Source organism: Lissotriton helveticus, chromosome 5_1 (genome assembly GCF_964261635.1).
Source record: "Lissotriton helveticus chromosome 5_1, aLisHel1.1, whole genome shotgun sequence".
Lineage (NCBI taxonomy): Eukaryota > Metazoa > Chordata > Amphibia > Caudata > Salamandridae > Lissotriton > Lissotriton helveticus.
In genome coordinates, this window is record NC_136065.1 from 1,590,005,296 (window position 1) to 1,590,032,580 (window position 27,285).

At 44.7% G+C, this 27,285-nt stretch overlaps 1 protein-coding gene across 5 annotated transcripts in view; it reads left to right on the top strand.

The window, feature by feature from the left end:
- The window catches only part of AMPD2 (adenosine monophosphate deaminase 2), a 505,052-nt gene that overhangs the window by 95,623 nt on the left and 382,144 nt on the right, over positions 1 to 27,285 (top strand). Inside the window, exon 1 of one of the 5 annotated variants that reach the window (XM_078644770.1) lies at positions 3,862 to 4,531. The exons of 3 other annotated variants lie outside the window; for them this stretch is intronic. In XM_078644770.1, the coding sequence (XP_078500896.1) occupies positions 4,444 to 4,531 (88 nt within the window). In that variant the 5' untranslated portion in view covers positions 3,862 to 4,443. Of the gene's footprint in view, positions 1 to 3,861; positions 4,532 to 27,285 lie in introns of those variants that run through there. One more of the 5 variants, XM_078644772.1, reaches the window with a different exon arrangement.

The window sequence follows — 27,285 nt, forward strand, 5'->3', positions numbered from 1 at the left end:
TTCCTAGGGGGTCGCAAATTGTGACCTACCTCATTAATATTCATGAGTTAGGTCATTTGCGATCCCCTAGGAATCGCAGTAAGTGTTCAGAACACTTTCATGCATGCCGTTTTGCAATTTCTCAATTGCAAATCGCAAGGATTCGCAATTAGGAAATGTCAGTGTGACAAGTGTGCACCACAACAAAGTGAGTGTAAAAAAGAAGGGGGCTTACTCACATGGGACCCAGTGGGAGGGGATTGGGGGAAGGGAAAAGCACAGACTTTTAGCGTACTTGCAGTAGTAGCCGTATCTATGTCCGTGTGACCCACAGACATCGTTGAGTCATCCTTAACACCTCAATATCGAACATTATCCTTGAAGATGGATTGTCATGGGTCACACAGACATAGATACGGCTACTACTTCGAGTACCCTTAATGATGGTCAGTCTCCCCACCCACCCCGCTGGGTCCCATGTGAGTAAATCCACCCCCCCCTTTTTACACTCACTTCGCTGTGGTGCACACTTGTCACACGGACAGTGGATTCTTATTTCAGATGTCTCTGCATTGTTAGGTCCTGAAGAGACCCCCTATTGTTGATGGGGTCGAAACATTGTTGACAACTCAAAAGCGAACCATTTTCCGACCTCTGTTACTGTACTAGAAGGCTGTGTTTACTTATCTAATACTTCTGTTATGGTCGTCTTTTTACCTTTGGAAACTATTTTTATGTCACAAAATGTCACAAATTGTTATGTAGGTTCTATGTTCACTTGGGACACTATGCACTTGATTTCTGAACAAATGTGATGATTCATTTATATAAACATTCAAATATACAAGTATCACGCAGTATACAGTCTTATCTCTCTCCGACATCCACTTTGCCCTTGTTTATTGCCATTGTGCTGAACATTATTGTTTATCACATGCATTTGTCCACAGGAACCACTGTTTCTGTGTATATACTATATACCCTGGTTCCATGTGAGTAGGGCGCCCCCTGTCTCCTTAACACGAAGTCCAAAATGTGCAGCAGATTGACAGAGAATCGGGCAGCATCCCCAGTACAGAACCAAAAAAGCTTTGGCTCACCCCCAAACTTAGGGTCTTTTATAACAATGTTCACCATAAAAAGGAATACAAATTGTACAGTCAGCATGCGATGGCAAATGTAGCAATAGAACAGCAAATCATCATAGAGCGTCACCATAGTAGCACTGACCTCCTTAATGAATAATAATGGACCCCTCTAACATAATGTCATCGGAGGGGTCTGCGTAACGCCAACATTTTAGAAGAGGAAAGTGGGGGATTTTAGAAAAATTATCTGGAGAATGTATTTCTGCCATTGACTATATCGAGGCTTGAATCAGGTTGGTTGTCTTGTACGGGACTTGAAAGTATACTGCAGCAGGACCGGGTATTAGAAATGCAGATACATGTTTCTTTTTCCCTTACCTGTCAGGAGTATGAAGCAAGCGCTATGGCAGGCAGAGAGCGTGTGATATAAATTCTGTGCACTGGCCTGCAAGAGCAGTTTACTGGCAGTGAATACTACGATTCTCGCTAGACCAGTCGGTCTGCAGAAGCCTGCCGAGGATTCGGGTTTTTGGATGTACAAGCCGGAAGACTAGTCTTCAAATCGGTATTCTCCTGCCTGAATCTGGAGGGTTGGCATGTATGAGTCAGAACAAATCTGTTACATGAACAATGGGAAGGCTCATAGGTGAATGGAATGCAGTGTGCAAGCAGGAAGGGCCTTGGAATGTATCGAAAGGTTTACTCCAGAGTCCTTCGAGAACAGCATGTTATTTCAGAACAAACAGTGCACATTTTGTTGTTTTGTTGCATGCAATGTTATTGAGAAATAAAAAAACGATGAATTTCAATGAGAAATATAAACATACAATGAATATTTTGAAGCCGCAAGCCATGGCTGGTGCCATGAAAAAGCTTTATTTTCCGCCCTGGTTATGTCCAAAGTTGACTACTGCAATAGTCTTCTAATTAATGCACAGGAAATGGCCCTTAGTAAGCTGCAGTTGGTGCAGAATGCGGTCGCTAGGATACTGTCGGGTACTCCCAAATTTAAGTCCATCTCTAACGTGGTGCGACAGCTCCATTGGCTGCCCATAAGAAGCAGAACTAAATTCAAAGCTCTCTGTATTGCCTATAACGCCATTCACAATACAGGACCGGAATTCCTGATGAAGTAATTTCAGGTATACACTCCCATCAGAACTCTTCATTCTGCAGGTGCTAATCTTCTTGTCGGCCCTAGAACCAAGAGAACCAACTGGGTGGCAGATGTTTCGTAGTTGCCACTGCTAAATTGTGGAACTCTCTTCCCTCGCAGATTAAGGCTATTCCTACTCTGCTATCATTCAGGAAACAAATAAAAATGTGGCTTTTCAAGTAATAGGTTTCTTTCCTGCCTTAAGCCTTACCTTCTGCAGCACATAGCGCTGCGACACCTACGGGTATTTGCACGCTTTATAAGTTGTTTAAATTAAATGAAATTAAATATTATTGGAAATGGACTTGAGGCCTAGTTTAGCATAAGTCAGAAAAACATAGTTCTGCACATCCCAACATTTTTGTTTTAATTGCAAATGATTTATGTTAATATGCACATGAAATGTAAATCATGTGATAGCATTATCACCACCGTAGACTGGCAGTTTAGTCCAAGAGAATTCACTCGGAGGAAGTAGACTATAATACCTTAGCCGTATTAGACTGTGACATAAAAGCTGACAAATGCAGCACTTTGGCTGCAGTACAGACATCTTTACCCCAGCAGCACTACGCCCCAGCTCTATGGGCCTGCTCTAGAGTTCCTCCTGCATTACCAGCCTCTTGAGCCTGCACAATGATCGGGTGGGGGGCCAACTGTGGAGTCATATTCTGCATTTACACAATCCCAGTGACATCACAGGGCTGTTTATATTGGGACAGCGGGCACAGCATGTCTTTTAAGGGAGAGTGACAGTTGGGGGTCGACTCAAGGACATTGCTGTCCTCTTGCCACATTGACTGTTGCACCACCTCAAAATTAATGCTGCACGCACTGCTTACTGCGCACACTGCTCTCCACGTACTGCTATTCAGCCAATGCTACCTAATCCACACGCCGCCTGCTGCACTACCGCTGGGCATGCCTGCACTGCCGCTGGGCATGCCTGCTCTGTACGGTGCCTGCTGCACTCCCGGTGGGCATGCCTGCGCGCACATGGTACTCCTCGACCCACACGGGGCACCCGCTGAGTGTTCCGAAGCTGTCTTCTCCTGAAAATGGCAGCTCCGCGAAGTGCCTGTTCCAGGCGCTTTATGTTTCATATTATCATTCCATACAGTGCCCATCAGCCTACGCTGCCTGTTGCTCAATCTGCTTTCTTCACAGCCACCCACTCCTTACAACACACACTGCCGGCTGCTCCCACTGCCTTCTGCACACGCTTTCTTCCGGACAAACGATTGGTTGGTTGCCTGTTGAATAAACATCCTGCTTCGCTCGCACTGCTGTTCTGCCTCCTCGCATGGTGAGAGGACTCGGTGCGCCCCAAGTCGTGTCCAAAGCCCCTCACACACTGAGAATTACTCCTGAAGTGCCCCCTCATTCTCGGTCTGAACCATCTCCCCCCCTCCCCCCCCCCCCCACCCGTTAGCCGGTGCCCCCACCTCTTGGTCTGAACATCTGAGACTGTTGCTGTGCCCCTACTTCCCAGTCCGTGAAGCTGCCTCCGCCTCACTGCCCTCTGCCCCCAGTAAGCCCCCGTGCCCCCTGATAGATGAGGTGCCCGCGCCGAGAATTTACCAGTGACAACCCCTCTTTACCACTTATTTGTTTTCCAAAGAGCTCTGTCTGCGTGGCGGTGCCAGCTTCCTTCTACCCGAGCCCGCCCCCTCCCTCTTAGTTGGAGCTGTGTTCTCTGTAGTGGCCCCCACCCTCTCGCCTCATCCGGCACAGCGTTAGATCCGGTTTGAAGAGCCCCACTGAGACTTTGTTCCTCCCTGCCACTCTCGTGCCAGTCCCGGTGGCACTGACCCGGAGCCGCCCTCCTCCCTGCCGGTGCCCCTCGCACCCCTGCCCAGGAGCCCTCCCTCAGGGTGACTTCAGGGCGCCTCCAGCTGCAGCCTTCAGTTTCCAGGGAAACAGGAAGCCTGTGTCCCGCGCGCAGCAGGGCCTAGGACTTTGGTCCATCCCCAGCCTTCAGGGCTGAATGATTAATCAGGGAGCCCAGGAGGAGCCCCTCCTCCCCGCGCGCTCCCCCCGCAGCGCTCGCTCGCGCATTGCACACACGCACCCCGCACGCGCTCCGCCGCTGGCACACCAGAGATGCTCCTCTGCTGAGTTGGTTTTACAATAAGAGTCCCTCTCGTTTCCTATTGGCTCCGCGCCGACGGCCAAGAACAGTGCCCTTTCTGCAGCTCTGACTCAACGGAAGGCCTCAAAATGTCATCCGGCTCCTCTCCGTCCAAGGCGAGGGCCAGGCCCCCTCCCTTTGCCAAGCGCGCCAGCCTGCAGACTCCCAAGAGCACAGGTGAGTGCAGCGGGGCTAGGGGCGCGGGGCGGCGGCGGGGCGTCTAGCTTCTTGTCCACCTTTTGCTGCTGCGGGCGGGCCTGTGTGTGCACAGGTGTGCCATTGACGAGGAGTGGGTGCTGTGGGTATTCTGTGGGCAACACGTCTCGTCGAATTTCTGATGGTGGCTTGACAGTGCTGGTGGATAATGGCCCTCTTGCGGATGCAGTTCCCCCCACCCCTAGCCCTCTGGGTCTCTGCTGTTGGCTTGGCAGTGTCACTTGGTGGGTAGGAGGTGAGGGTGGGGGTAGAAGCCAGGGGAGGATGAAAGCAGGGGCGAAGCTATCAATGGTGCAGCAGGTGCCCTGGCACAGGGACCTCGTGGCCTCAGCAACCCCTCACCCAGCTCTAAATATTGCTATCTTTTGTTACCCGACCAGGGTTAGAGGATCTATTTTCCTTGCTTGCACTAGTGAAGGCTTCTCCAACGAGTAGCTTGTGAGCTCCTGTAGCTCTCCATCTGCCTGTAAGTTGCTTTCCTGTGTGCAGCCCAGCCTACTAAATGAGAACTTAGCTTTTATTGGGTTGAAGTAATATATGTATATTAAAATTGAAAGCTTGTTTACAAGATGAAAATGTATTTACAGAACGCATTCTGATGATTGGACAAAAGTGGTTGAAATATCAAACTATATTTAAAGCTGATATTTGGGTTATTAATTTTGAGGCACTGGGAGGCTCTTTGCTAATATTAGCACTAATATTATCCATTTGCGGCTGGCATTAATCGCAGGTGAGGGAACGGGGGTCACGCGGGGGGGGGGGTGTAAATGTAACAATACATTTAAAAAAACGTACCTGTCCGCCGGCCAGGTCCCGCATTTTCTCAGCTCCTGCTTCTGCTCCAAGGAACAGGAAGCAGGCAGCCTCCCTTCCCTCCCCTAAGCCAATCACAACGCTGCAATGGCGCCTATGAGGGGGCCATTTTCTCCATGTATTGCTGCATTGCCGCCTGCATGGAGAAAGGGCAGAGTGCGCATGACTGGTTTGGGTGGCTCCAGAGGTCCACTCCTCTACTGCCCAGCCCTGCTCGTAGAGCAGACCCGCCCGTAACCAAACACTTCTTCTTTCTCGCAGTGCCAGAAGCGTAAACATAAAATGGTAGTTTTACCATTTTATGTTTCTGCTTCTCGCACTGCAACAAAGCAGTGGGACGATGCTCCTCTGCCGTAGTGGAGGAGCCGCCCCTGATATTATCGCCTTTTCAGCTTCAGGTGTTATGTATTACAGTGGAGTAGCAAGGGGGCGCGGTCCGCCCCAGGCTGCACATGTTTTGGGGGCGGCGGCCTCCCCCCAGCTCTTATCTGCCGTCTCTGCGCTCCCCACTCTTCACAGTGCAGACGTCGCAGGGCGGAAACTGCATTCTTAGATATCGCTAGCACCCCCTGCACGCTCTTCAATGCGGGCAGTCTAAGGTCTAGCTACACCACTGTGTAGTACCCATTGAGGCATTTCAAATTGATAAAGTCTTTTGACATTAGAATTGGTAACCTTCCCTGATGCACTGAGGTGATTACTGCTGGTAATCCCAAAAAGAACAGATGGTGGACGGAATGCTGAATTAATCAAACGTTCACCCTCAGTCACAGATCTGGATTGAATCCATTGTATTTTTGCATGCCACGCCATTCCAGGGTAGACCCAGCCATATTCAAATCAGTCTTGACCCTGTTCCTCATGGAAACAGTTCAGTCTGTACTGCCGGGCCAGGACTTCCGTGGACCAGAAACAAGCATCCTGGGACCTGTTTCAGGGTAACTCCCCTCATCAGCCAAGACTGATATGCATATGGCTGGGTCTGAACTGGAATGGCATGGGGAGCAAAAAAACGACAGATTTAGGCCCAAATCTCTGTACTGGGGTGAATGTCTGACATTGTGCAGCATTCTGTACATCAGTTGTTGTTGATACTGCTGGTAAGCATGCATGGGTGACTGATCCAATCACTATTACTATGCTAATAATGGTAGCTGGGGATGATTTTCATTGAGTAGTACTTACAAATGTGGAGACCCCTGCCCAAGGGCCCATGTCTTGCTATTCCACAGTTTAAATGTAAATGTATAGGAATTTTATATAGCGCAAATCACCAAGCGGTTTCTAAGCGCTTGCTTAGGGAACCCGTCCTGGTATTCCCCTGTGAGATAACCCCGGCAGGGTATCCACAAGGTGAAAGCCAGGCATCCCGCCGCGAGGGGCCGTTGTGGAGATTAAGCAAGCTATTGCCCAGAGTCGCAGAGTGTGAACCCGTGAATCGAGTAGGCACCGGAGCGAGAATTGTCGAGTCCATGGACATTTTAGGACTCAAGATCCCGCCGAGCCGGGAATTGAACCCTGGTCCCGGGCTGACCTCTGCTTCCAGGTCTGCCTCCTCTAACCAGTGAGCCACACTTCTCCACTGGGAGACCCTTAAGGGTACATTGCTTGTGTTTGTTAAACCCCTCAGGTTGGCTTTTAAATACAGGTGGACACAGAGGTCTCGTTTGCTGTGCAACGGAGAGAAGTGAAGGGCCACACAGCTGGGTGGACACTATGCACCAGATGTGTATTAGGCTCAATAACATGCCCATACAATAAAATGATCCCCCTTGGATTTCCTATATTGTTTGGAACCTCTCCTGAACAACCTGTATCTCACTAAAGTAGCAAACACTGTGCACTACATAAACACTTTCATACCTGTATGTGAAAATGATTATCAAAATTTAATACAAAGCAATGTAAATAACACCATCATCATTCATATCATAATTCATAAATATAACAAAAATCATCTTTGTGTCACTATTTACAGGTAATATTACATATTCACATTATAGTCACTAATTGCAAACTATAAAAAGGATAATATAATTTTAGGTATACACTAACAATAAAAAACATTACATTTTAAACAATAACAAAAAAGTTTCAATGCGACGTTTCGGTGGACTTCACTGGTATACATCACCTTCTTCAGGTCAAATGACTGATCTAGTTCGTGCTACTGGACATGAATATCGGAAAGATTGAAGGAAATGGCTACAATTGTAAATCAGTTAAAAACAGGAAGTTAAGAACATAGATAGTTTAATTTGATGTTGGGGGACAAAGAATTAAGAGGTGGAAAAAATTAATTAGTTTTCGCTTGTGATAGATGGATGCTGGTTTTAAATGTGAGCGACGCTCGCTTCCACACTTTAGCATGAGATTTTGTATTTTGTTGACCCCCATGTGTCCATAATCATTTTGTTATTAGCTCTGTAAACAGAACCAAGTGCAGCCCATCTGTCATTTCCACACTCATCCATTCTTCCCAGTAGATTTAGGGGTAATTTATCGAATATTTTCAGGCCTGTTTATGTTATTAAATATAATGTGGCTGTAACATATCCACCAGCATCCGCCCAAGAGATTCTCTTCAAAATTAATGTATGAATGTCTTCTGAATGAACATGTCAAGGTAACTTGACACCCATTTGCTAGTTTCCTCTTTTGTGTGTGTTCTAATAACTAGAGTGACTTTTTCTGTTATTGCTCGTCTCATAGACCCCTCATTGAGAGTATTCCTTGGCCCGTAGGTACCATTTCTGGCAAACAATTGAACATTCGTCGCAGCACTAATTAAATATAAATAGTGTATCACCTCACGGGGTCCGTGCTGCTTCTGTGTACTCGCCTGCTCTATGTATGTGTAAGTGAACATATTGCATTGTCACGTCAGACCTCTGTAGGACTGTGGAGGAGCTTTTTCTGCAGTTAATGGAGGTCTTTCTCTTGAAGGTGGGTTATGCTCAGTTCTTTGCCTGCTATGGAATGTCCAGGTTCTTCTATTTATATTGGTGGAATGTTTAACTAGTTGGCAAACGATGTCTGGTTGCCTGTGACGTTGTGTGGAATTGAGCTCTGGCTGTACATTAGGGTTAGACAGTGAGAGACTCAGCAGTAAGTTGTGTGGCACACAGGAGTGAATGGCTGCCTGGAATTAACTGCGGCTGTTCTGTGTTTTGTACCAGCCATTAATTTGGAGATGCAAATCAGCTTTTCACTAAGGTAATAAAATAGAGGCCACCCAGATGAGGGGGTGGCCAGGCAGACACCCGTCATGCTCAGTCCTAGAGAGGTAACTGCCCAGAAGTCATCTCTGGTGAGCATGCTCAGTGGTACCTGGTAGAGGTGGGTGTCCCACTGCCAGATCGCCAAGAACCAGTATCCCACCTCTTAGCACTGCCTCTACTACATTTGGATACCAAGGTGTGGGACTCCCCCAGGGAGGGATTACTGAAAGGCGTGGCTGGGTTAATTTCCCAGGGGTTATAACTTAGTCTGCAGGTCATAAGGGGCTCTCCGGGACCTGGGCTCTTACCCGGGGAGGGAGGGGTTTTGACTGCATTTCCTCACAGTGCCAAACCTTGGCTGTCTTGGGTCCCACTTGTGCTCCCTGAGGTAGTGCTGCCTGTTTTGGGGCTGTGAATGATGCTTAGCTTTGCACTCCCATGTATGTTTACTTGAATTAGGATTCACTAAGGTGTGCCCTCTACTAGACTTTGGTTCAGAAACATAGAATACGTTCTTGCAGAGACTAGTTGATTATGTTTATTCTCTAATGGGCAATTGACGCTTCCTGACCCAAATTAAGGGAAATTCTCTTGGAGGTCGGGTGTCTAGTGACCCCAAAGGAAGGTTGTGCAGTACAGACTCCCCTCACTCGGGGACTAAGCATCCCATGTATCAAAAGAGAAAACATAGAACAGCTGGAAAACACTGGTTATCAGGTCTGAACTACAGACTTCGATGCTTCTGTTTGATTATATAACTCTGTAATTTCATTATTAAGCCTAGATGAATATGTGTCAGCATAGTTCGATTACATTGGCAGTCCATGGTCTTCTTTATGCATGTTTGCATGTTTGTACTATTATCTCTCTGGTGCTTTAGTTTGTTACTGACCCTGGACTAGCTGAACTATTTGGCCAATTCCCAACCTTTTTAATCGAGGTCGGGCAAGAAGTTACAGGACTAGAAAGAATTCTGTAAATTAGAGCCCCCATATACCTGAGTGACTGGGCTACATGTTTTGGAAGACTGGTGGACAAGTTTGTTTTCTTGAAATGCTTCGAACAATGAAACCAATACTGAGATATCTTGTTTAAGCGTAGTTCAGATGCTGCATTATTTACGCGGTGGCATCACTTCTCATTTGCTAGTCATCGTTAACCAGACAAAAACTGGTTTGTGAGGGTGGTGGAGAAGAAACATATGCAGACTGATTCTGTTTACACTCTAAACGAACCCTCAATCTTGGCATTTCGGGTGACAGTAATTTATTAAATAACCCTAAATGGATTCTTGTGATTTCTGGTAATAATGCGTAGGTCCCCCTCAATGCTAAAATGGATGTGCTACACTAAACACTGTAGCTCACTGTGCAGTTGTTATATTTCTATGCTATGTCATCGCAGGCCAGTGCCTCGGCTGGTGGGTATGCACACTGAAATGTAGAAATGAAGAGATGCATTCCTTAGGACTGGCTTCATGATTTAAGAATAGCCTTCTGTACGGTATCGGGGTGTTAGGCTATGGGGGAGAGACACCACAGACTTATTGTAAGTTGTAACTGATCTCCCACTAGACCCAAGTAGTCTAATGGCGAGCATTCTGTCCACAGTGTGACCATTATTTATATCATTGTGACTGTTCTGGCCACAATGCTGTTCCATTATTGACATCTTGTGATTTCCAACATAACTGATACTATTCCTGGTATAATGGTGACCATGGCCTATTGGTGCCTATCTCTGCCTTATTGCTTGCATTCTTGACTGTGGCTCTCCCTGACATGATGGTGGTCCAGGCATGACATCATCCTTTAATTTTGGCATAAATGTCGCAATACCGGATCTAATGATGCTCATCCTTGACAGATTATTGATGTTCTTGACATTGTTGTGGCAGATAGAGGCTTACTGGTAGCCATGGTCTAAATCTGCCTGCTCTTGATAAATTGTGTTTATTCTTGGGATAATTGTGTCTGTCCCTCACATAATCGTGGTCCCTAGTATAATGATCTGTGACTGGGGGTGAGTGTCTGAAAAGTTTCAGCGCTCCGTCCATCCTCTCCTTGTGTTTGCTTTGTTCGCCCTAAGTTGGCAGGGTATGCCCAGATGTGGGTCCCTTGCTCACTTTGCCACTGGATTCAAGCTAGCCTGGCTGATGAAGGTTGTTACCCCGAAGCTGGTCCCAGGATACTTATTTCCGGCCCAGGGAAGACCTGGCTTGGCAGTTCGGCCTGGACAGTTCCCATAAGGAAAAGGGTCGAGTCTGATTTGCATATGGCTGGGTCTGAACTGGGGTGGCGAAGTGAGCTAAAGAACAATGATGAATTCAACCCAGATCTGTGACTGGGGGGTGGGAGTGTCTGAAAAGTTTCAGCGCTCCGTCCATCATCTCCTTGTGTTTGCACAGGTATAATGGTGCCATAATTGACACATTGTGACCATTTTTAGGTCTCGCACCTGGCGAATACAGCGTGAAAGCGCTGTCTCGCCTGCGAGACCTATAGTCACCGGCTCTGCTTCCCAGGAGACAGGAGATGGGCAAGCGCAGCATGTCGGAATCGGATCAGGTCGTGCGCGTGAACTCGCGCTCCGATTCCGGCATGCTGTTCACAGTTACAATGGATCAGGACGCGCACACGCACACACACACAGACACACGCGCACACACACACAGACAGACACACGCACACACAGACACACGCGCGCGCGCACACACAGACACACCGCGCGCACACACAGACACACGCGCGCACACACACAGACACACACACACACACAGACACATACACACACAGACACACGCGCACACACACACAGACACACGTGCACACACACATACACACGCGCACACATCCCCTCCCCCCTCCACTCACCGGGCTCTTTCCGCTTGTCCCTCTCTCCCTCGGCAGTGGGTCAGTCTCGGCAGCAGGCGGGGCTCTCCACGACCACGGGAGCCCCGCTAGCTCACACGCACACTTCCGGCTGGCTTCACGGGCACAGGAGCGCGGGGTAGGCTCCCGTCTGCTTCCTGTCTTTTTGCGGCCCCACCCCTGTCCCAATACAGGTTGCATGGCTTCCTGTCCAAGCCGGCTGCGGCGGTGAGTTTCTCAATACCTGACTTGTTCAATTATAAATACGGGTATACACGCTAACACAGACCAACACATGACTACCTTTATTTGTGATTATTTCTTCCACTTATTAAGACAGTTGTGCAGTTTATTGGCGATGTTACTGGGAGTTATGAGTAACCAGCTCAGTGTTGCTCTTTTTATTCATCCTAGAAGAGTGAAAGGCTGAGTGTGCAGCAACAAGAGTCAAACCTGTCTTCTACCGGTTGCTCTCAGTTAATCACACTATGAGCCACCAAGGTATCTTACCTCTTGTAACTGCTGGACATGAATACCTGCTAATAAGCTGCCTTAGGTGGTAAGGCACCTGAGGATTTGTCTCCATTAAACTCCTCTTGGTATAATGCATCCAATATATTGCCCAGGTTATTAATGCACTAGATAGATATCTGTGTGTAGCTCGTAGTTCTGAATAACCATAAAACATCATGGAAGGTTAATCTACTTACTGCAAAGCACTGCGAGTAACCTGTGAATCATATTTGGAACCCAGAATAAGATGATGCAGTTATCTGCAGAGATGAAGGGAACAGAGGTGAAAAAATGGGACCAGGAGAGAGGAAAAGAGGGGGACATGGTTGAGGGAATGTGGAAGATGCATTGTGGATGCTAGTATCGAAGGCAGTGCTCAAGAAACAATAACACTTTGTGGGTAATTTTCTGATAGAAAAGTAACATAGTGAATTTCCCTGCTGCATTCTCCTAGGACTATTACAGACCTTTTCTGCAGCAAGCACAAAATCCCTGGGGTTCTACGCCCATCATAAGAGTATGTCTTAAAAAGTTCGACAATTGCTTGTTTATATTGTTTGATTGAGGGATTTATTCCATTCTAGCCCATACCTTTAGGCTTTCAAATTAACAGTAGCTTTCTGTTTTACTGATTTGTGTTTGCCTTAACACCGGCAGCAAAAGCCAAAAGCAGCTTCCTGCAGCTCCCCATCCCCCCGCTCCCCGCCTCCCCTGCTATGCCCTCTCATGCCTACTGTCCATTCCTTACTCCCAGTGCCCCGTTCCCCTACTCTGCCCAGGTCCTTGCTCTCTCCTCTCTCTTCTCCCCCCCCTTTTCCAGCTTTCCCATATCGGAGTGCGTCCGAAAATATTATTTTTTCCAAACTTATCGCTGCCTGCAAACCACTCTTGCCAGGGGCTGTGGAGCAGGATTCACAAATACCCTCGGGCCTGTGTGTGTTGAGGTGGAGGCTCAGGCTGATTGGTTGTCGCAGCGAACTGTTTTTTTGTCTATCTCTCTAACTTTTGTGCGGGCAGTGGAGACGAGGTCATTACTTAATGGTGTCTGCTGAGTTATAACTGCTCTCAATTGTGGAAAGTGGTACTGTATGTGTGAGAATATGGGGCTTATTTGCTGTATGTAATACTGTAGGGGTGCTCTGCCTGCTCTTGGGAATGTGAGAGGGATTTGGCTGCTCTAGGTAATGTGAGAGGGATTTGGCTGCTCTAGATAATGTGAGAGGGATTTGCCTGTGTCTATCAAAGAAGGTGGTTAATATGTACGTGAGGGACATCCTGCTTGCTCATTGTTCGTGGGTGTCTGTGTTTTTTCTTATCTGAGGGAGGCTGTAATAGCGGATCATGTTTCAGCAGTGCTGCTTCCCCCATCAGCTGCCCCTCTCGAGGCTTGCCTCTCACAGGTCAAGGACCCCCACACCCAACAGCACGAATACATGAGTATTTTGCACTCTGTGCATGTTTTACTTATAGCTTTTCAACTTCTAAAAAAGGTAATTTAGCCCAATAGACTCGGTGCCAGTGCTCCATAAAAACCTCTGTAGACAGCTGCCTCAGGGTACCACCTCAAAGGGCAAATGCAGAGCGCCAGACTGCAATGAAGAAGTTTCAAAATTGCCCTGCAGCTTTGGAAGAGTGAGCGCCGAAGTGGCAAACTAAACATTTTGCCGATAGTTCTGGAAATACTTGCGGCAAGCGGACCAGATTGCAAGTGCCAGGGCCCATTTTACCCAGGCCAACGTAAATGAAGTTAAGCAGCTGAGAGGGAGAGAAGGAGGTGCCCTGGCCAGTGATACCTAGATATATGGTATATTACACCTGAGTTTGCTATGTATTCAGTGTTCTGTTTAATGTGTTCTGTTAGCGGTGTTTGCTGCCTAAAAGATCAGTTGTGCCAGCCTCAACTTAAAAGTAATAGTAACAACCCTAACATCTTCATGACTGTGCAGTTGTGTACCATTTATGGCAATGTTTCCCAAACTGTGAGTCTCGTCCCACTGGTGGGTCGCAAGCTGGTTTTTGTTGGTTAACAAAAGTCCAAGCAAAAAGTGAAAATGTATTAAAATTTGGTGCCCGCCCACCCCCAAATTTGTCCCTAGTTGCGCCTCTGACTCAGAGTGACCCAGCCAATGAAAATAAGAGCCACTAATTATTTCGGAGATTCTGCAGGAACTGGTCTTTGGAAGAAGGGTCAGCGTTTAAGTTAGTGTTTCACTATCCTGGATATTTATTGCCATCACATGAGCAAAGTAAAAAAAAAAGCATGTGTAATGCAATAGGTCTTGCATTTACACGAGTTTCAGCTATTGGTATTATAAATGACTGCGTTTTATTTATGTTTTTTTATTAAAAACATAAAAAAAGGCATTGTCATTTACAATGCGAGAGTTTAAGCTATTGGCATTGTAAATGACAATGCCATTTATTTATCTGTTTTCAAAACCAACACATAGATAAAAGGTTTGTCATTTACAATGCCAATAGCTCAAACTTTTGCAAATGCGGGACCTATTGCATTGCAAATGCTTGTTTACATTACATCGGTTATCCCTTGCAGATTGGTGACCCTGTTCTGATAGTCTCCATCCTTCCTTTATTGTGCGCATTCCTTAGATAATTCTGGCCATTATCCGGGATCACTGTGTCGAGATTCCTCCCACATGTAGGCCTTTCCTGGCATTTGATGATAGCATGAAAGGCAGAATATATCCATGTGTGGCAGTAGTACACATGGGTGCTTCATAAAACCGACAAGCAGCTGATCAGACTTGCATTTAGTGAAAATAAAAATATGGTATTTCTGAACAAAACTAGTTGTTATTATCCACGAATATATTGGTGGGTGAATTGAGCTAATTAGTCCAAAATAAAACGTTTTTATTTTATGGGTAAACCGTGCTTTTGTACAAACTGGACAACTATATTCTAATACAAAAACTATTGCCTTTTGTTAAACATGTTTAAAAACGATGTTTAAATAATAATTCCTGCTACGTTGGGGAGGCTTATTATTGATATTGCTGCCTTGGTACCCCACAGAATTTAGCTAGTGTAAATGCATTTAATCATGTATTCCAATGGACGTTTTTACGACACTATGACTTCTGCTGTCTGTGTCCTGAGGATGTTGTAAGTGTACGCTATGTGATCCTGCAAGATATCTGTAAATTGAGCAGTCGATCTTCTGTACAACCCTGCAAGATTTGTCTTTTTTTTCCATTTAATGGGCTGTCCTTGAGAGATTTGTATAACGTTTGATTTTTATTTACGGTCTCTTTCAAGTTCATTTTCAATCATAAGATATGAATAAGAATGAACTTTAAGGGGAAGTGATGATAACGAAAGAACGTGGGATGTAGAAATGCAGAAAGATGCAACAGTTGCTTAGAAAAATTATAATCCATGTGCTATTGCATAACAAGATCTTCTGAACTAGCTATACCACCTCTAGATGTTTAACTAATTTTTAGGAAAACTGTGCTGTGAAATATATTGTAAGCCATAGTTATGTCAAGTCACCTCACTCCTGGTTAGGGGAATGCTTCTCAGTTACATCACAAAGCATCTACAATTGTTATTTATAGAGACCCTACAGATCTGCTGAATTATTTTAGAAATTGCACTGTAAAAGGCAGCATTTCGACTCCTCTCCACCCCCTCATTATCCTGGGGGCTGTTGTAAGGAACAACCTGAGCCCATGTAAATGATGTTAGATTCGCTTGTTTTTTGTATTCTGATAGTGTATTTCGAAGTACTTATGCACGTCCATACCAACGCATACAAATTTGGCAAGCCACAAAAGGATCTGGTAGCACTGCTGCATCCAAGAAACATCCTAAGTCCAAATGTCCCAGGTGTAGGAATATTCCACAACTTTGCGTTAAAGTCCACAAGAAAATGTCTATTTCTGGTCATCTTCGAGGCCATCCAGTCCAGTAGATAGCAGTGAGCTACTCTCCCAAACGTCTGATACATGCTTGAAGATAGTGACTGAATTTCAGTTGAAGTTGAGTTTCATTTGTGAAAAAAAGTACCTTGATACTGAAATAATGAATTAACCCCCCCTAAGAAGCTGTACAGAAGATTAATAAGATAAATAAACGAGCCGAATAATGCATATCACAAGAGGACATTGGCTGATTGGCAGAATCAAAATGTTAGAACACAATTGCCTGTGTCTGGCTTCTAAGAAAGGACATAAACCAATCCTGTGCAGATGCAATCAATTTAGCTGTTCCTAATCAAAGATTATAGACTTTAAGATTTATTTCAATTCTTTGGGAAGGAAGACATTTTCTTTCTTTCTTTCTTTCTTTCCCTCTTTCTTTCTTTCTCTCTTTCTTTCTTTCTTTCTTTCTTTCTTTCTTTCTTTCTTTCTTTCTTTCTTTCTTTCTTTCTTTCTTTCTTCCCTTCTGTCTTTCTTTCTTCCTTTCTTTCTTTCTTCCTTCCTTTCATGCTTTCTTTTTTCCTTCTTTTTTCGTTCTCTTTCATTTTTTCATTCATTCTCTCTTTCGTTCTTTCTTTCTTTCTTTCTGTTTCCTTCTCTCATTCTTTCTTTTTCTTTTGTTCTCTTTCCTCCTACTAAAGTACACTAGACTACACTACACAAAGACCACATCCCGGGTGTGATTTGGGGGACTTATTTTCCAGGCTTTCTAAGTAGGCAGCGGGACCAGACAGGGATGCCACTTCTCCCTCATCCTCTCCCCGATGGCGATGGAGCCACTCACTATTTGCCTTCGTGGTGAGGCACTGAACTGGAGAGTCCCCCTTGCTGACAGCATACATACGGTGTCCCTCTACACAGGCAACCTGCTTCTTTACCTTCGTGATGTGCTCTCTAATCTTACTTCCCTGCCACCACGCTAGATGAGTTTGCCTGTGTGGCAGGCCTCCGCGTCAATTGGGCCAAATCTAGCATTTACCCGCTACGCCCTGGTGGGAGGGTTCACTGGGGAGTTCCACACTCAGCTGGCAGGGCCCCACTGTCCGGTACCTCGGGGCACTCCTTTACCATTCGACCGCCGACCTATTTGATGGTAATCTTAGTAAGGCCTTGTAGTCCCTGAGTCTTCAGGTGCACTTCTGGCAGCAGTTCCCATTAGCCATCACCGGGAGAATAGCCCTGTCGAAGATAGTCATCATCCCCAAATCCTGCCCTGCTTCACTCTTCACCGGCTTGTACCTCCTCAATCCTTCTTTCGAGAGCTAGACATTCTCCTTTGAGATCTAATATAGGGTGACAAGCGTCACTGCATTGCGCTGGCAAAGTTGCAGCTACCACCGGGCAAAAGTGGACTGGGCGCCCCCTTTTTTAAGGCTTATTTTGTGGTGGCTCAGCTGCAGTGGCTTTCTCGCTAGCTTGCGGGGCGGAACCAAGGTGAGACAGGTCAGGTGACACATACCCTCACGACGACCGCAGTTAGGGGGATTTTGTTGACAGTGCAGTCATCCTCACCCCCATGGTCTTTGCAGATGAGGATAGCCCGAAACTGCATGTCCAGGATACATTTCCTCATATGTCATGTCACGGTATATGCTCCAGCGCTACCACTGCAGGGCCTCCTGCGTCCCCCAGGGAAATATAGTGCATCAGATCTATGGTATTGGCATCAGCACTCCGTAGACACAATCAGAGACCTCTTTACGGATGAGCGATTGCTTACCTTTGATCAGCTCATAACAGATTACGGTGTACCCCCAGGCCAATGCTTAACATATGGACTCCGCGGATGTATGACGGTACGACGCGTACCGTCACAACGCGTTCTCGTTACAACGACTTGCGATGGGGGCGCAGATTTAGAATAGTATAATTTACTATTCTAACACCAGTCCCCGTGGACACTAGGGAAGGTGTTGGAATAGTAAATTTACTATTCTTAATCCTGTAGTGCCCTCCAGCGCAAGTCGTGGTTACGACTTGCGTTGTAACGGACATGTTCTAAAAGCCACGCGGAGTAAAATCCGCGTGGTAAAGGATGTTTCCCGGACTCCGCAACACTTGCCGAGCCCTTTGGTCCACAGTAGACAATGAACCCCCAACCTACACATTTCTAGACATTGCTCCAAATGGGAGCCAGACGGCACCTCATTACCTGGATATACAAAGCTACCACTGAGCTACGTATCAAGTGGGAAGACTTTATAGGGAGGGTACTACACAACAAGGAGTGGGAGCGGGGTCTGGAATTTCCCCAGACGGTCTCCCAGAATGCCTGATTTAAAAACAATTAATTTTCCATCCTCCAACGGGTCTACCTCACTATTTCCCTCATGCATATCTGTGCTGCCCCCAGTGCCAATCGGCATCAGCCGATCTGTGTCATATGCTTTGGTCCTGTCCCTCCCTCACTTCATGGTGGCTTTTTATACATGCGCCTCTATGAGACATTACAGAGCTTTCCGATATCTACACCAGAGAGGCCTGGGCATTTTCAAGAGCCGCAAGGTGCGTGCCCCATTTGCCAGCTTGGTTCTCCTGTTGGCGAAGAGAGCACTGATGATGCGCGGATGGACCACATCAGTGCCACCTGTGGCGGCATGGTATGGGGCAGTCTGCAAATGGGGGACGGCTGAGGGAAAGGCCCTTTGCTATGAGGGGACTCATAGTCTATTTAAAATTTCCATCTCTAATGCCTGGGGCACACCACTTCACCAATTTAGCAAGCTCATCCCACCCATAGGTTCTTCTCCAGTTCCACCTCTGGAACCTACAAGTCCCTTGCCACACCTTAGTGGACCCTAGCAATTGTCACCGCAAACCTGCCTGTGATGCCCCGAGAGTTCCTTTCCTCCCACACTGCACATACCTGGTATCTACAATCAATACCTCACCGGCGTGCTTCCGCAGCCTATGTTCCTGCCTGTCCGCGACTCAGCAGCTGGGACCCGAGTGAGCCTGATTATTGCCATTCCATAGATGCTTATCCGCCTCTTCACCCCCCGTATACCTCCCCCGCATACCTCCCCCAGTTTACTGTTAGTTTTCTGGAGCACTTTCTCTGTATACAGTATGAGCCTTACACACACAAGCCCCATATGCAGCGGATGCTCCATTACCCTCTAGAATTTGTAGGCACAGCCTATGGGATCACCGTCAAACTGATGTCCACAGGTTATTGTATGTAGATTGACTTACTGTTGTCTCAACGCTGTTATCGACCTCACTATGGTGACCTTATGTTTTCTTTAAAAAAATCAATAAAAACTGTTTAAAAAAAGAAAGAAGGAAAATGAAAGAAAGCATGAAGGCAGGAAGTAAATAAAGAAAGAAAACAAATAATAAGGATAAATTAATACAAAACAGTTTTAAATGAACACAGTCTAGTCAGGCATGCTGTGAAATAGCAGCTGTCAGAAAAGGAAACACTACAAAAGGAATTTACAGCAGCATTGGCAGGAGATGGGATCTAATAAAGATGAAATGTGCAACAGAAGCGTCCTGCTATCAGACCGGGCTCCAAACACAAAGGCAACACTAAAGTAACTCTAAAGTAAAAACAAAAACAGTGGCACTGAAGGGAACTCGCTTGAGTGTGGATGTGCTCCTTGTGTGAGAGCAAAGTGCACTGATTTAACATAAGGTTAACACGTGGTTTAAGTAGACTGACCCACTGCTACATGCTGGAGTGGGTGCTAGCCAAATGTGAACGACACAACAACAGATGAATGGATAACGAAAGGTGGCTGAAATATTATATATATTTTAGTAAAATCAAAAAGTCTTGGCTAACACCAGACCTAAAAAGTCACCTTAACTTATTTCCCGTCCTACCTATGAATTGGTGTTTGAACCGGGCAAGTCACGCTTGATTCAATGTATAAAGAATTAAATCTCCAGCTACGAATAACTTGGGAAGCTGATGTTAGTTTTTGGGTTGAATCAGATATAGAAGTCAGAGAGACCTCGTAAACTAGTGCAGAAATAGTTTAAAAGATGCTCTTTAGTTCTCACAATCACTTGGTCATTTGATGACTTGGTAATCAGGTGCAGAGGTCTCCCCTCAGTCTGCTAAGATCCGTCCAACACAATCAGGTCAGCAGGAAAGGAGCCAACAGGACATGCAGGATAACAGCGTCAATTCAGTCTGAAACCCCAACTAATAACAACAAGGAGGTGGACACCCACTTTCAGCTAATAGCTTACTATATATTATATTTGATTGAAAATAGGATATCAAAGCTTTCTGAAAATCACTTAGGGCCAGATGTACGATCTGCCAAATAGCACCACGCAAATTGCGTTGCATTTGCGATTCACAATTTGCAAGGCGCTATTTGGTATGTTCAACAGTGTGTTTAACACTGTTTGCGATTCCCAATGGGGTCGTAAATGGTGAGGCTCATGAATATTAATGAGCCTCTCGCAATTTGCGAGCCCATTGGCAATGACAGGCCCTCCCAGGGATTGTGGCCTGCTGGGCTCAGCAGACTACCTACCATGTCTGGGACTGCTTTTAAATAAAGCAGCTTTTTTTTTAAAATGCCGCCCGTTTTCCTTAAAAGAAAACAGGATGCTTTTTAAAACAAATAATTAAACGTTTTCGTTTCAGTTTTTTAAGGGCAGGCAGTGGTCCCTGCATGCATTTGCAAAGGGGAAGGCATCCCCTGGAGATCCCTTCCCCTTTGCAAATACATTACCACCTACTTGAAGTAGGTGGTAATTTACGAGTGTTTTGCAACCGTAATTGCGGTCGCAAAACATTGGAACATAACTTTGCAGTCATTATTAGGAAAACAAAATGCCCCCTTCCTAATAGCGAGTCGCAAAACAGTATTTTGCGAGTCGCAATTTATTTGCGAGTTGCAAACTACTGTTTATAGATGGGCCCATGCTTTTTAGCGTGCACAAACGAGTCTAAGCCCTGTTTGCTCATGCCAAAAAGCGTCGTACATCTGGCCCTTGTTTTTTTTTTTTTTAAAGTTTTTTTCACTACACATAGTTCCATATTTTATTTTTCAAATTATTATTTATGATTATGTATATTTATTTTGCGCAAACTGTTATCTAGTAAGGCATCCTGGTGCTGGCTGTCAGAACCAAAATCCAAGAACCAAAATCCAGATATATGTAGAATCCTTGTGCTTGCCTGAAAGCGTAAAGGTTGCTGATGTAACAGAACGTGATCAGCAGACTATTCCAGAGACTGGCCGCCTGCCCGGACAATGCTCTAGCACCCATTTGAGCTTTCTGAAATTTGGGAACCTTCAAGAGGTTGGCATTAGCTGAGGGTAAAGATGTAGGTGGAATATAGTGTTGTAGCTAGTGTTGAAGGGGATGAGGCCCAGTGAGATGGATGACTCTACATATTATACAAAGTGATTTAAACTGGACTCTCTTGGCTACCGGGAGCCAAAATAGAGAGTCCAGAGCAACTGAAGTAGAGGAATGATGTGGCAAAAGAGTGCACAAGTTTTACTGCTGCAGCCATATATAGTGTAGGCGTTGAACAAGAAAACCTTGTGCACTTAGAAACAGTGTGTTGCCGTAGTCCAGTCTGCTCATAATTTCGATTTCTGTTTGGCACCACTAGAGGGAGAAAGCGAGTTGACAACAAAGATCAAATTTGGCCAAGTGCCTTTATTAGACCAAACCCCATTGAAGAAAAACTCTTGATATGACTGGAGAGTGATAGATTGCTCGCCGGTTGGACTTCCAATGTTCTAACAGATGTTGCAGTAGGCAGAACTGATTTAATCTCAGACGGCCAGAAGTCCACTGACAAAGGACACTAAAACATCCCTGATAAACAGATCTTAATGTCTGTCTGATCCCCTTTGAATTTAAGTGAATTGGTCCTCAACCAGTATGAAATGTCACTCATGCATTCAATAGAAAAAGCTAGTGGGGATTGTGAAGAGTAATCCAATGCAAGGATTAGTTGTGTATCATCTGCATAATTTACAACTTTATGCCATTGGATCTGATTAAATTAGCCAAAGGTCTTAAATACACATTAGGTAATGTCAGGCTGATGGTAGAACCTTAAAAAACCTCCCCTGGCTGGTCTGAGAGAGGAGCTTAATGGGGGAAGATGAACTGATTGCATCCTTTCCTCCAGGAAGGATGCAGCCACTGCAAATATCTTTCTCTGTCACCTATCTCGGCCAGCTTTGCAATTAAAATTAAGATGTCATGGTCATTTCTCAGGGCCCCAACAACAGAGAGACAGATTATGTAGGATGGTTTACTAAATTATGCGGCAAGAAAATGTGCATAATGCGGCATAACACAACACATTTTGTGATAGTTTCATTTAATAATGTTGTCATTGTTTTTCATGTTAACACTGTCTGGATAAACATTTCACCTTTTTAATACTAGTTCAATACCCAAATAGAGCAATATGCAACTCAAAGGTGAACAGTCAATCTTTGCTGACTGTGACAAAAGTTGTATTGGCCTGATATTTCGGATTGCTACTTCCTTTCAGGTATTTGGTGGCACACTGTTACAATGATGCAGCTTTTTCTAATTGTTACATCTATTTCACCATAGGCCCTCCAGCATGGTCCACCTTTATTTCCTAAACACGTTATTATGGTAAACACAGAAGGGTGGCCAACGGTTGGTCACAACCTGGCAACAATAATTATACATCTTGGTAGTATGTTTTATCAGTCAGTTTAAGTAGACATTTAAGTATATATTTCTACGGCAGCAGCAATTCAGGCATGCAGTGAAATTCAAGGGATCAGCATCTGCTCAGAAGGGAACGTGTTTCGCCCTTTAGGCTGGCCAGAGTGAGCTAACAGAGCTTTATCAAGACCAAATATTGACACAGACATTCTTACTTGTCATGCTGATTTAAAGTTGAGCGATGTGCCACACGCAGTGGTAACAAATGCATCCTAAACCTTGGGCTAAAGTGATGACACAAATTAAGAAAATGGGCCATGGCGCGGTCTCCTTAAGTGGTGAATTTGAATTTCACCTTCTGGCGCGAGTTACGACATTGTGTAATGCTTTAGTGTTACAAAGCGAAAGAAATCGATTTTATTGTTGGATTACAATGTGAAGCGAGGAAATTAAAACATGTCTGCATTGTGTTTACTCTCCCCTTGTAATTTGCCTATAGATTTTACTGTTACATTAGCAACTATATAATGCCAGTGCTCCAGTCATGACAAAAGAGTTCAAAAAAAGGAAGCCGGATACGAGCAAAGTGTGATTAATGTATATTGAGCATGTAGCATGAATATATAAAAACTAAGGGCCTTATTTATGAAAAGTGACTCATCATCGCGTGAAAGCAGCGATGCGTCACTTCTCCGGGTGCCCTTCTTGCGACATGATGAATCATATTTACTGTATGATGCATCATGTCAAAAGGAGTTACAGATACGTCAGTATTTCTGACGTAGCTATAGGTGCAAAAGTGACGCATTTCTGGGGTGTGTCTGAAAATAGAAGCAACTCCAGCAAAGTGTCCTATCACATGGGGCAACCCTCATGTGAAAGGGTCTGCGTCAGTCTTACGCCTGCTGTGAGGCAGGCATAAGATATTGACGCAATGGCGTCCTAGATATGGCCACGTCTTCCAGGCTTTTTGCACGGGAACACCCACTCTGCATACATTATACTTGGTGCAGGTATAATGTTGCGCAGGGTTTTACAAAGGGAAGCATCTGCCTAGATGCGTTACTTTATAAATAGGGCACAAAATGGCACATTTTTTACGCCGCCGGTGAGTCACAAAAAGTAGTGCACAGGCAGCGTAAAAGTGCTGCAAGTCCTCATAAATAAGGCCCTCAATCTTAATGTAACGCTTAATATAGCTTAAGCAACATTTACAATCCTGTAAAAGCATTTCTGTATTCATGTGTGCAATTCTGTGTGTAAGGGACATTTCTTCCTGCTGTGGATGGTAGAACTCTCAGTTATCATTAAAGTCTCAATAGAAAAGAACTAATAATACTATTTTTTTGTTGGGATTTTTTTTAAAGGAGATCCCTAACTTAATTTAGGCAGTAAGTCCTTTAAGTCCATGATGCAGTATGTATCAGGAGTTGGCATTTCAGGCAAACCCTTATATCTCTAGAACAGCCCTCTGTACATAGGTGGAAGGCGGTGTCTTAGTTGCATGTGTAGTGTCTCAAGCAAAGATATCTGTACTCTTGACCATTATAGAACATTTCCAAACCCACTCAAGATGGTGCTTCACAACGCATTATTCAGCCTTGTGAACGTATGAAAATACCACCAGTGTAGTTGGAAACTTTTTATATCTGGGAAAGACTTTGAGGTATTCTTGTTGATTTAAAACGGTGTAAGTAAGTCATGTCTTTCCTGTATGGAAACAGACAACAAATGAATTATGTTTGATTTAACCAGTTGGAAATATCTCAATCAAGTAGCATAATTGCATACATTGGAACAGATGTATAGTTTCTGTGTAAATACCCCAGGACAGTTGTAAATCTTTAGGGTAAAAACAAACGTGCAGAAACCGTTTCCGGAGAATCATTTTCGTCAGTCTGCTTTCCACAAATTTTTCACCATGTAGTCATTCACCAGGTTGTCAAAAACAACATGGTGAATGTTATTGGTGAAAATCTGAAATTCGTTTAGTTTTTCTTCTTTGAGTTTTTATACCCCGTGTAATGTATCCATTGTATTCAGTAAATCAGATGTAACTGCATAGATTTGATCAGAAACATCAATTAAACGTTCATTTCACACACTCAAAGTCCCTTAGCTTTAATTATGAAAGAGCTTATTATGTTGCATTTCAAAGTCTGAACACCTAAAGAAATAGATTAGATTGGGCAACCGTCTGATAATCGAACACAATGAGGAATAAAAAATTCGGGAAACATTCTCATATTGCCCATCACCTAGATTCAGTCCCTTGATTTGATAGTCGAGGGTATTCTGAGCCCGGTAGGCACAGTAACCAAGTGTCTATTTCACCCTCTTGGATGAGTCCTTGTTCAAATGTCCGAAGTCCCACAATCCATCCATCTTGAAGGCAGTGGGCACCTACAGCAGGCGACACCACTCCCAGCAGGCCACAGACCTCCATGTTTGGCACAGTGACAACCCCCTGCAGTCCCAGAGGGATTTATGGTTCTTCCAGATTCCAACGTCGGCCAAGTGAAAAGAGGTCTTGTAAAGTGTATCTGAATGGTGCAGATGCGCTAGCCAATCACATTAATTTCCACACCACAATGCAACGTTGTTTAGTGTGAATTTCCTGCCTTGAAAGAGTGACTTGTAGCTGAAAAGCTCAAAGAGGCCTTTGCACTCAGAAACTCTAACATCGTGGGGTAAGGCACAGTCGATCCGAGCTCGCTCAGGCCTCAAGTCACCCCCTTGTTTGCTTATTCTAGTCCCTGAATACACAAAGAGTGTCTTCACACTTCTAGTGCAGGTGGTGGTTTATTTTCTGAGTTGCCCTTCAGCAAAAACAGAGCAGACATTAAAGTACATGTGTAGAGCACTTGACAGATTATTAATACTAATGGGCAATACTGGGTGAGGCGCAATGAGTAGTTTCCATTTCTAGACAAAACAAGAATTAATAATTTTTTTATTATAATATAAAAAAAAATATATATATATATATATATATATATATATATATATATATATATATATATATATATATATTGATTGATTGATTGGAAGGAGATATTAAAATGAATATGACGATTTTGATCTATCAATTCGAATTGCCTGATTTGGAGTTCCAGGCAGTGCATTTCTTTTCCACTGGAATCTTGTCGCTTGCAATTCTTCTCGGGGTTACAGCTCCTATATGATCATTGCAACTTCCTGGACTCTATTCCTCTCATCAGTTGATTCTTGACACTTGTGGGAGGTTCTTCCCACGCACACATTTTGCACAGAGAGTAAATGGTTAACACTTTAGGCCATTCCATTTCTACTTTTCTCGTTGATTTTTGGTAATGCAATAGTATTGCAGTGCATCATAGGAATTGCAACTATTGAAAGGCAAGTGGCAAACTAGTACAAGTAAATATAGAAACCGTGAAATACAGTATTTAACTGAAATACCTATTTAACTGAGTAATACACAACAAATATTTGTACCTTACTTGCTATAAGCTGGGGTAGCACGACAGCTCCTGCGGGTTGGATTCCACTATATTGACATCAACAACATCGACCTACAAAAATATTGCACTAATTACCACTACACTAGAAGGAAAGGTATTCACAGCACCTCCGACACGTAACCTGGGAGTCAAGAATAAGGGGAATTAAGAATATTAATTATACTTTACTTGCAGTCTAGTGGTAGGCCGATGTAGTGTATTTGACATTTATTTTGTGCTTTATCACATGCCATATATTGATGCTCCATTCTCCTTTGTGCTGTAACATGATTACCAAACCAAGGAAGTACACTAGGATTTAACAATCTTTTTTTGTTGCAAAACTAAATGAGCACTAGGGCTCCAGGTGCCCCTCCCCTCGCACACAACTGTCGCAGGCACTTACGAAGGAAAATGGCCTGCAAAGTTGCTCGAGTCATGGAGTATGACAGTGGTTGAGCTTTAGTCCATCAGATCTTTTGAAACCTCTCTAGCCAGAGACATGGAAAAGGAGTCGGGCCACAAATGTGAAGCCGACCGGCATGTTGGTGCCAGCGAAGGCTGGAGAAATGGAAGTGGGAGACAGAGGGCAGTGAATGGAAGACCATTAGGAACATTTTCAACATTGTGTGGGTTTTGATACATATTATTAAGAAGGGGAGGCCTTCCTTCAGAGAGGCATGTAAATAATAGGTTGAAGGTGAAGGACTCCTTTGTAGGATGCTAGCATGAGGGTAAGGATGACATAGAAAAGGGGTGGACACACGAGGTCATGGAACCTGGAGTGAAGGAATTGTGTGTGAATAGACAACTAGGCCCTTGAAAAACAAACAAAAAGAGGTTAGTGTCCTTAGCCAAGGGAAGAAGTGTTGGGATGTGAGCCACTGCTAGATGTTTCACTCTTGCAAGGCTTATCTTGAAAATGTTGTTTCAAGTAGGGTTTGGATTTGGAGCGTGGCTTGAGAGTGCAGTTCTGGTGATACTGCTGAGCAGTTGAACAACAGCGACCCTGCTGACTAGTCATATCTTATCTGTCACCAACAAATCTTATCCTCATCCTTCTTGTTTTCAACTTGGAGAAAAGTGTCCTTGCTTTAGTGGCGATGAGCGTGCAGTGTAGACAAACAGCAGACTGAGTGCGTATTTTTATTTAGAACAGTGGCATTTTAGGTGGTAGTGTGAGCCTTAAGGTATGAATGTTTGAGAAAAGATCGCTTTTGAGTTGATTCTGAG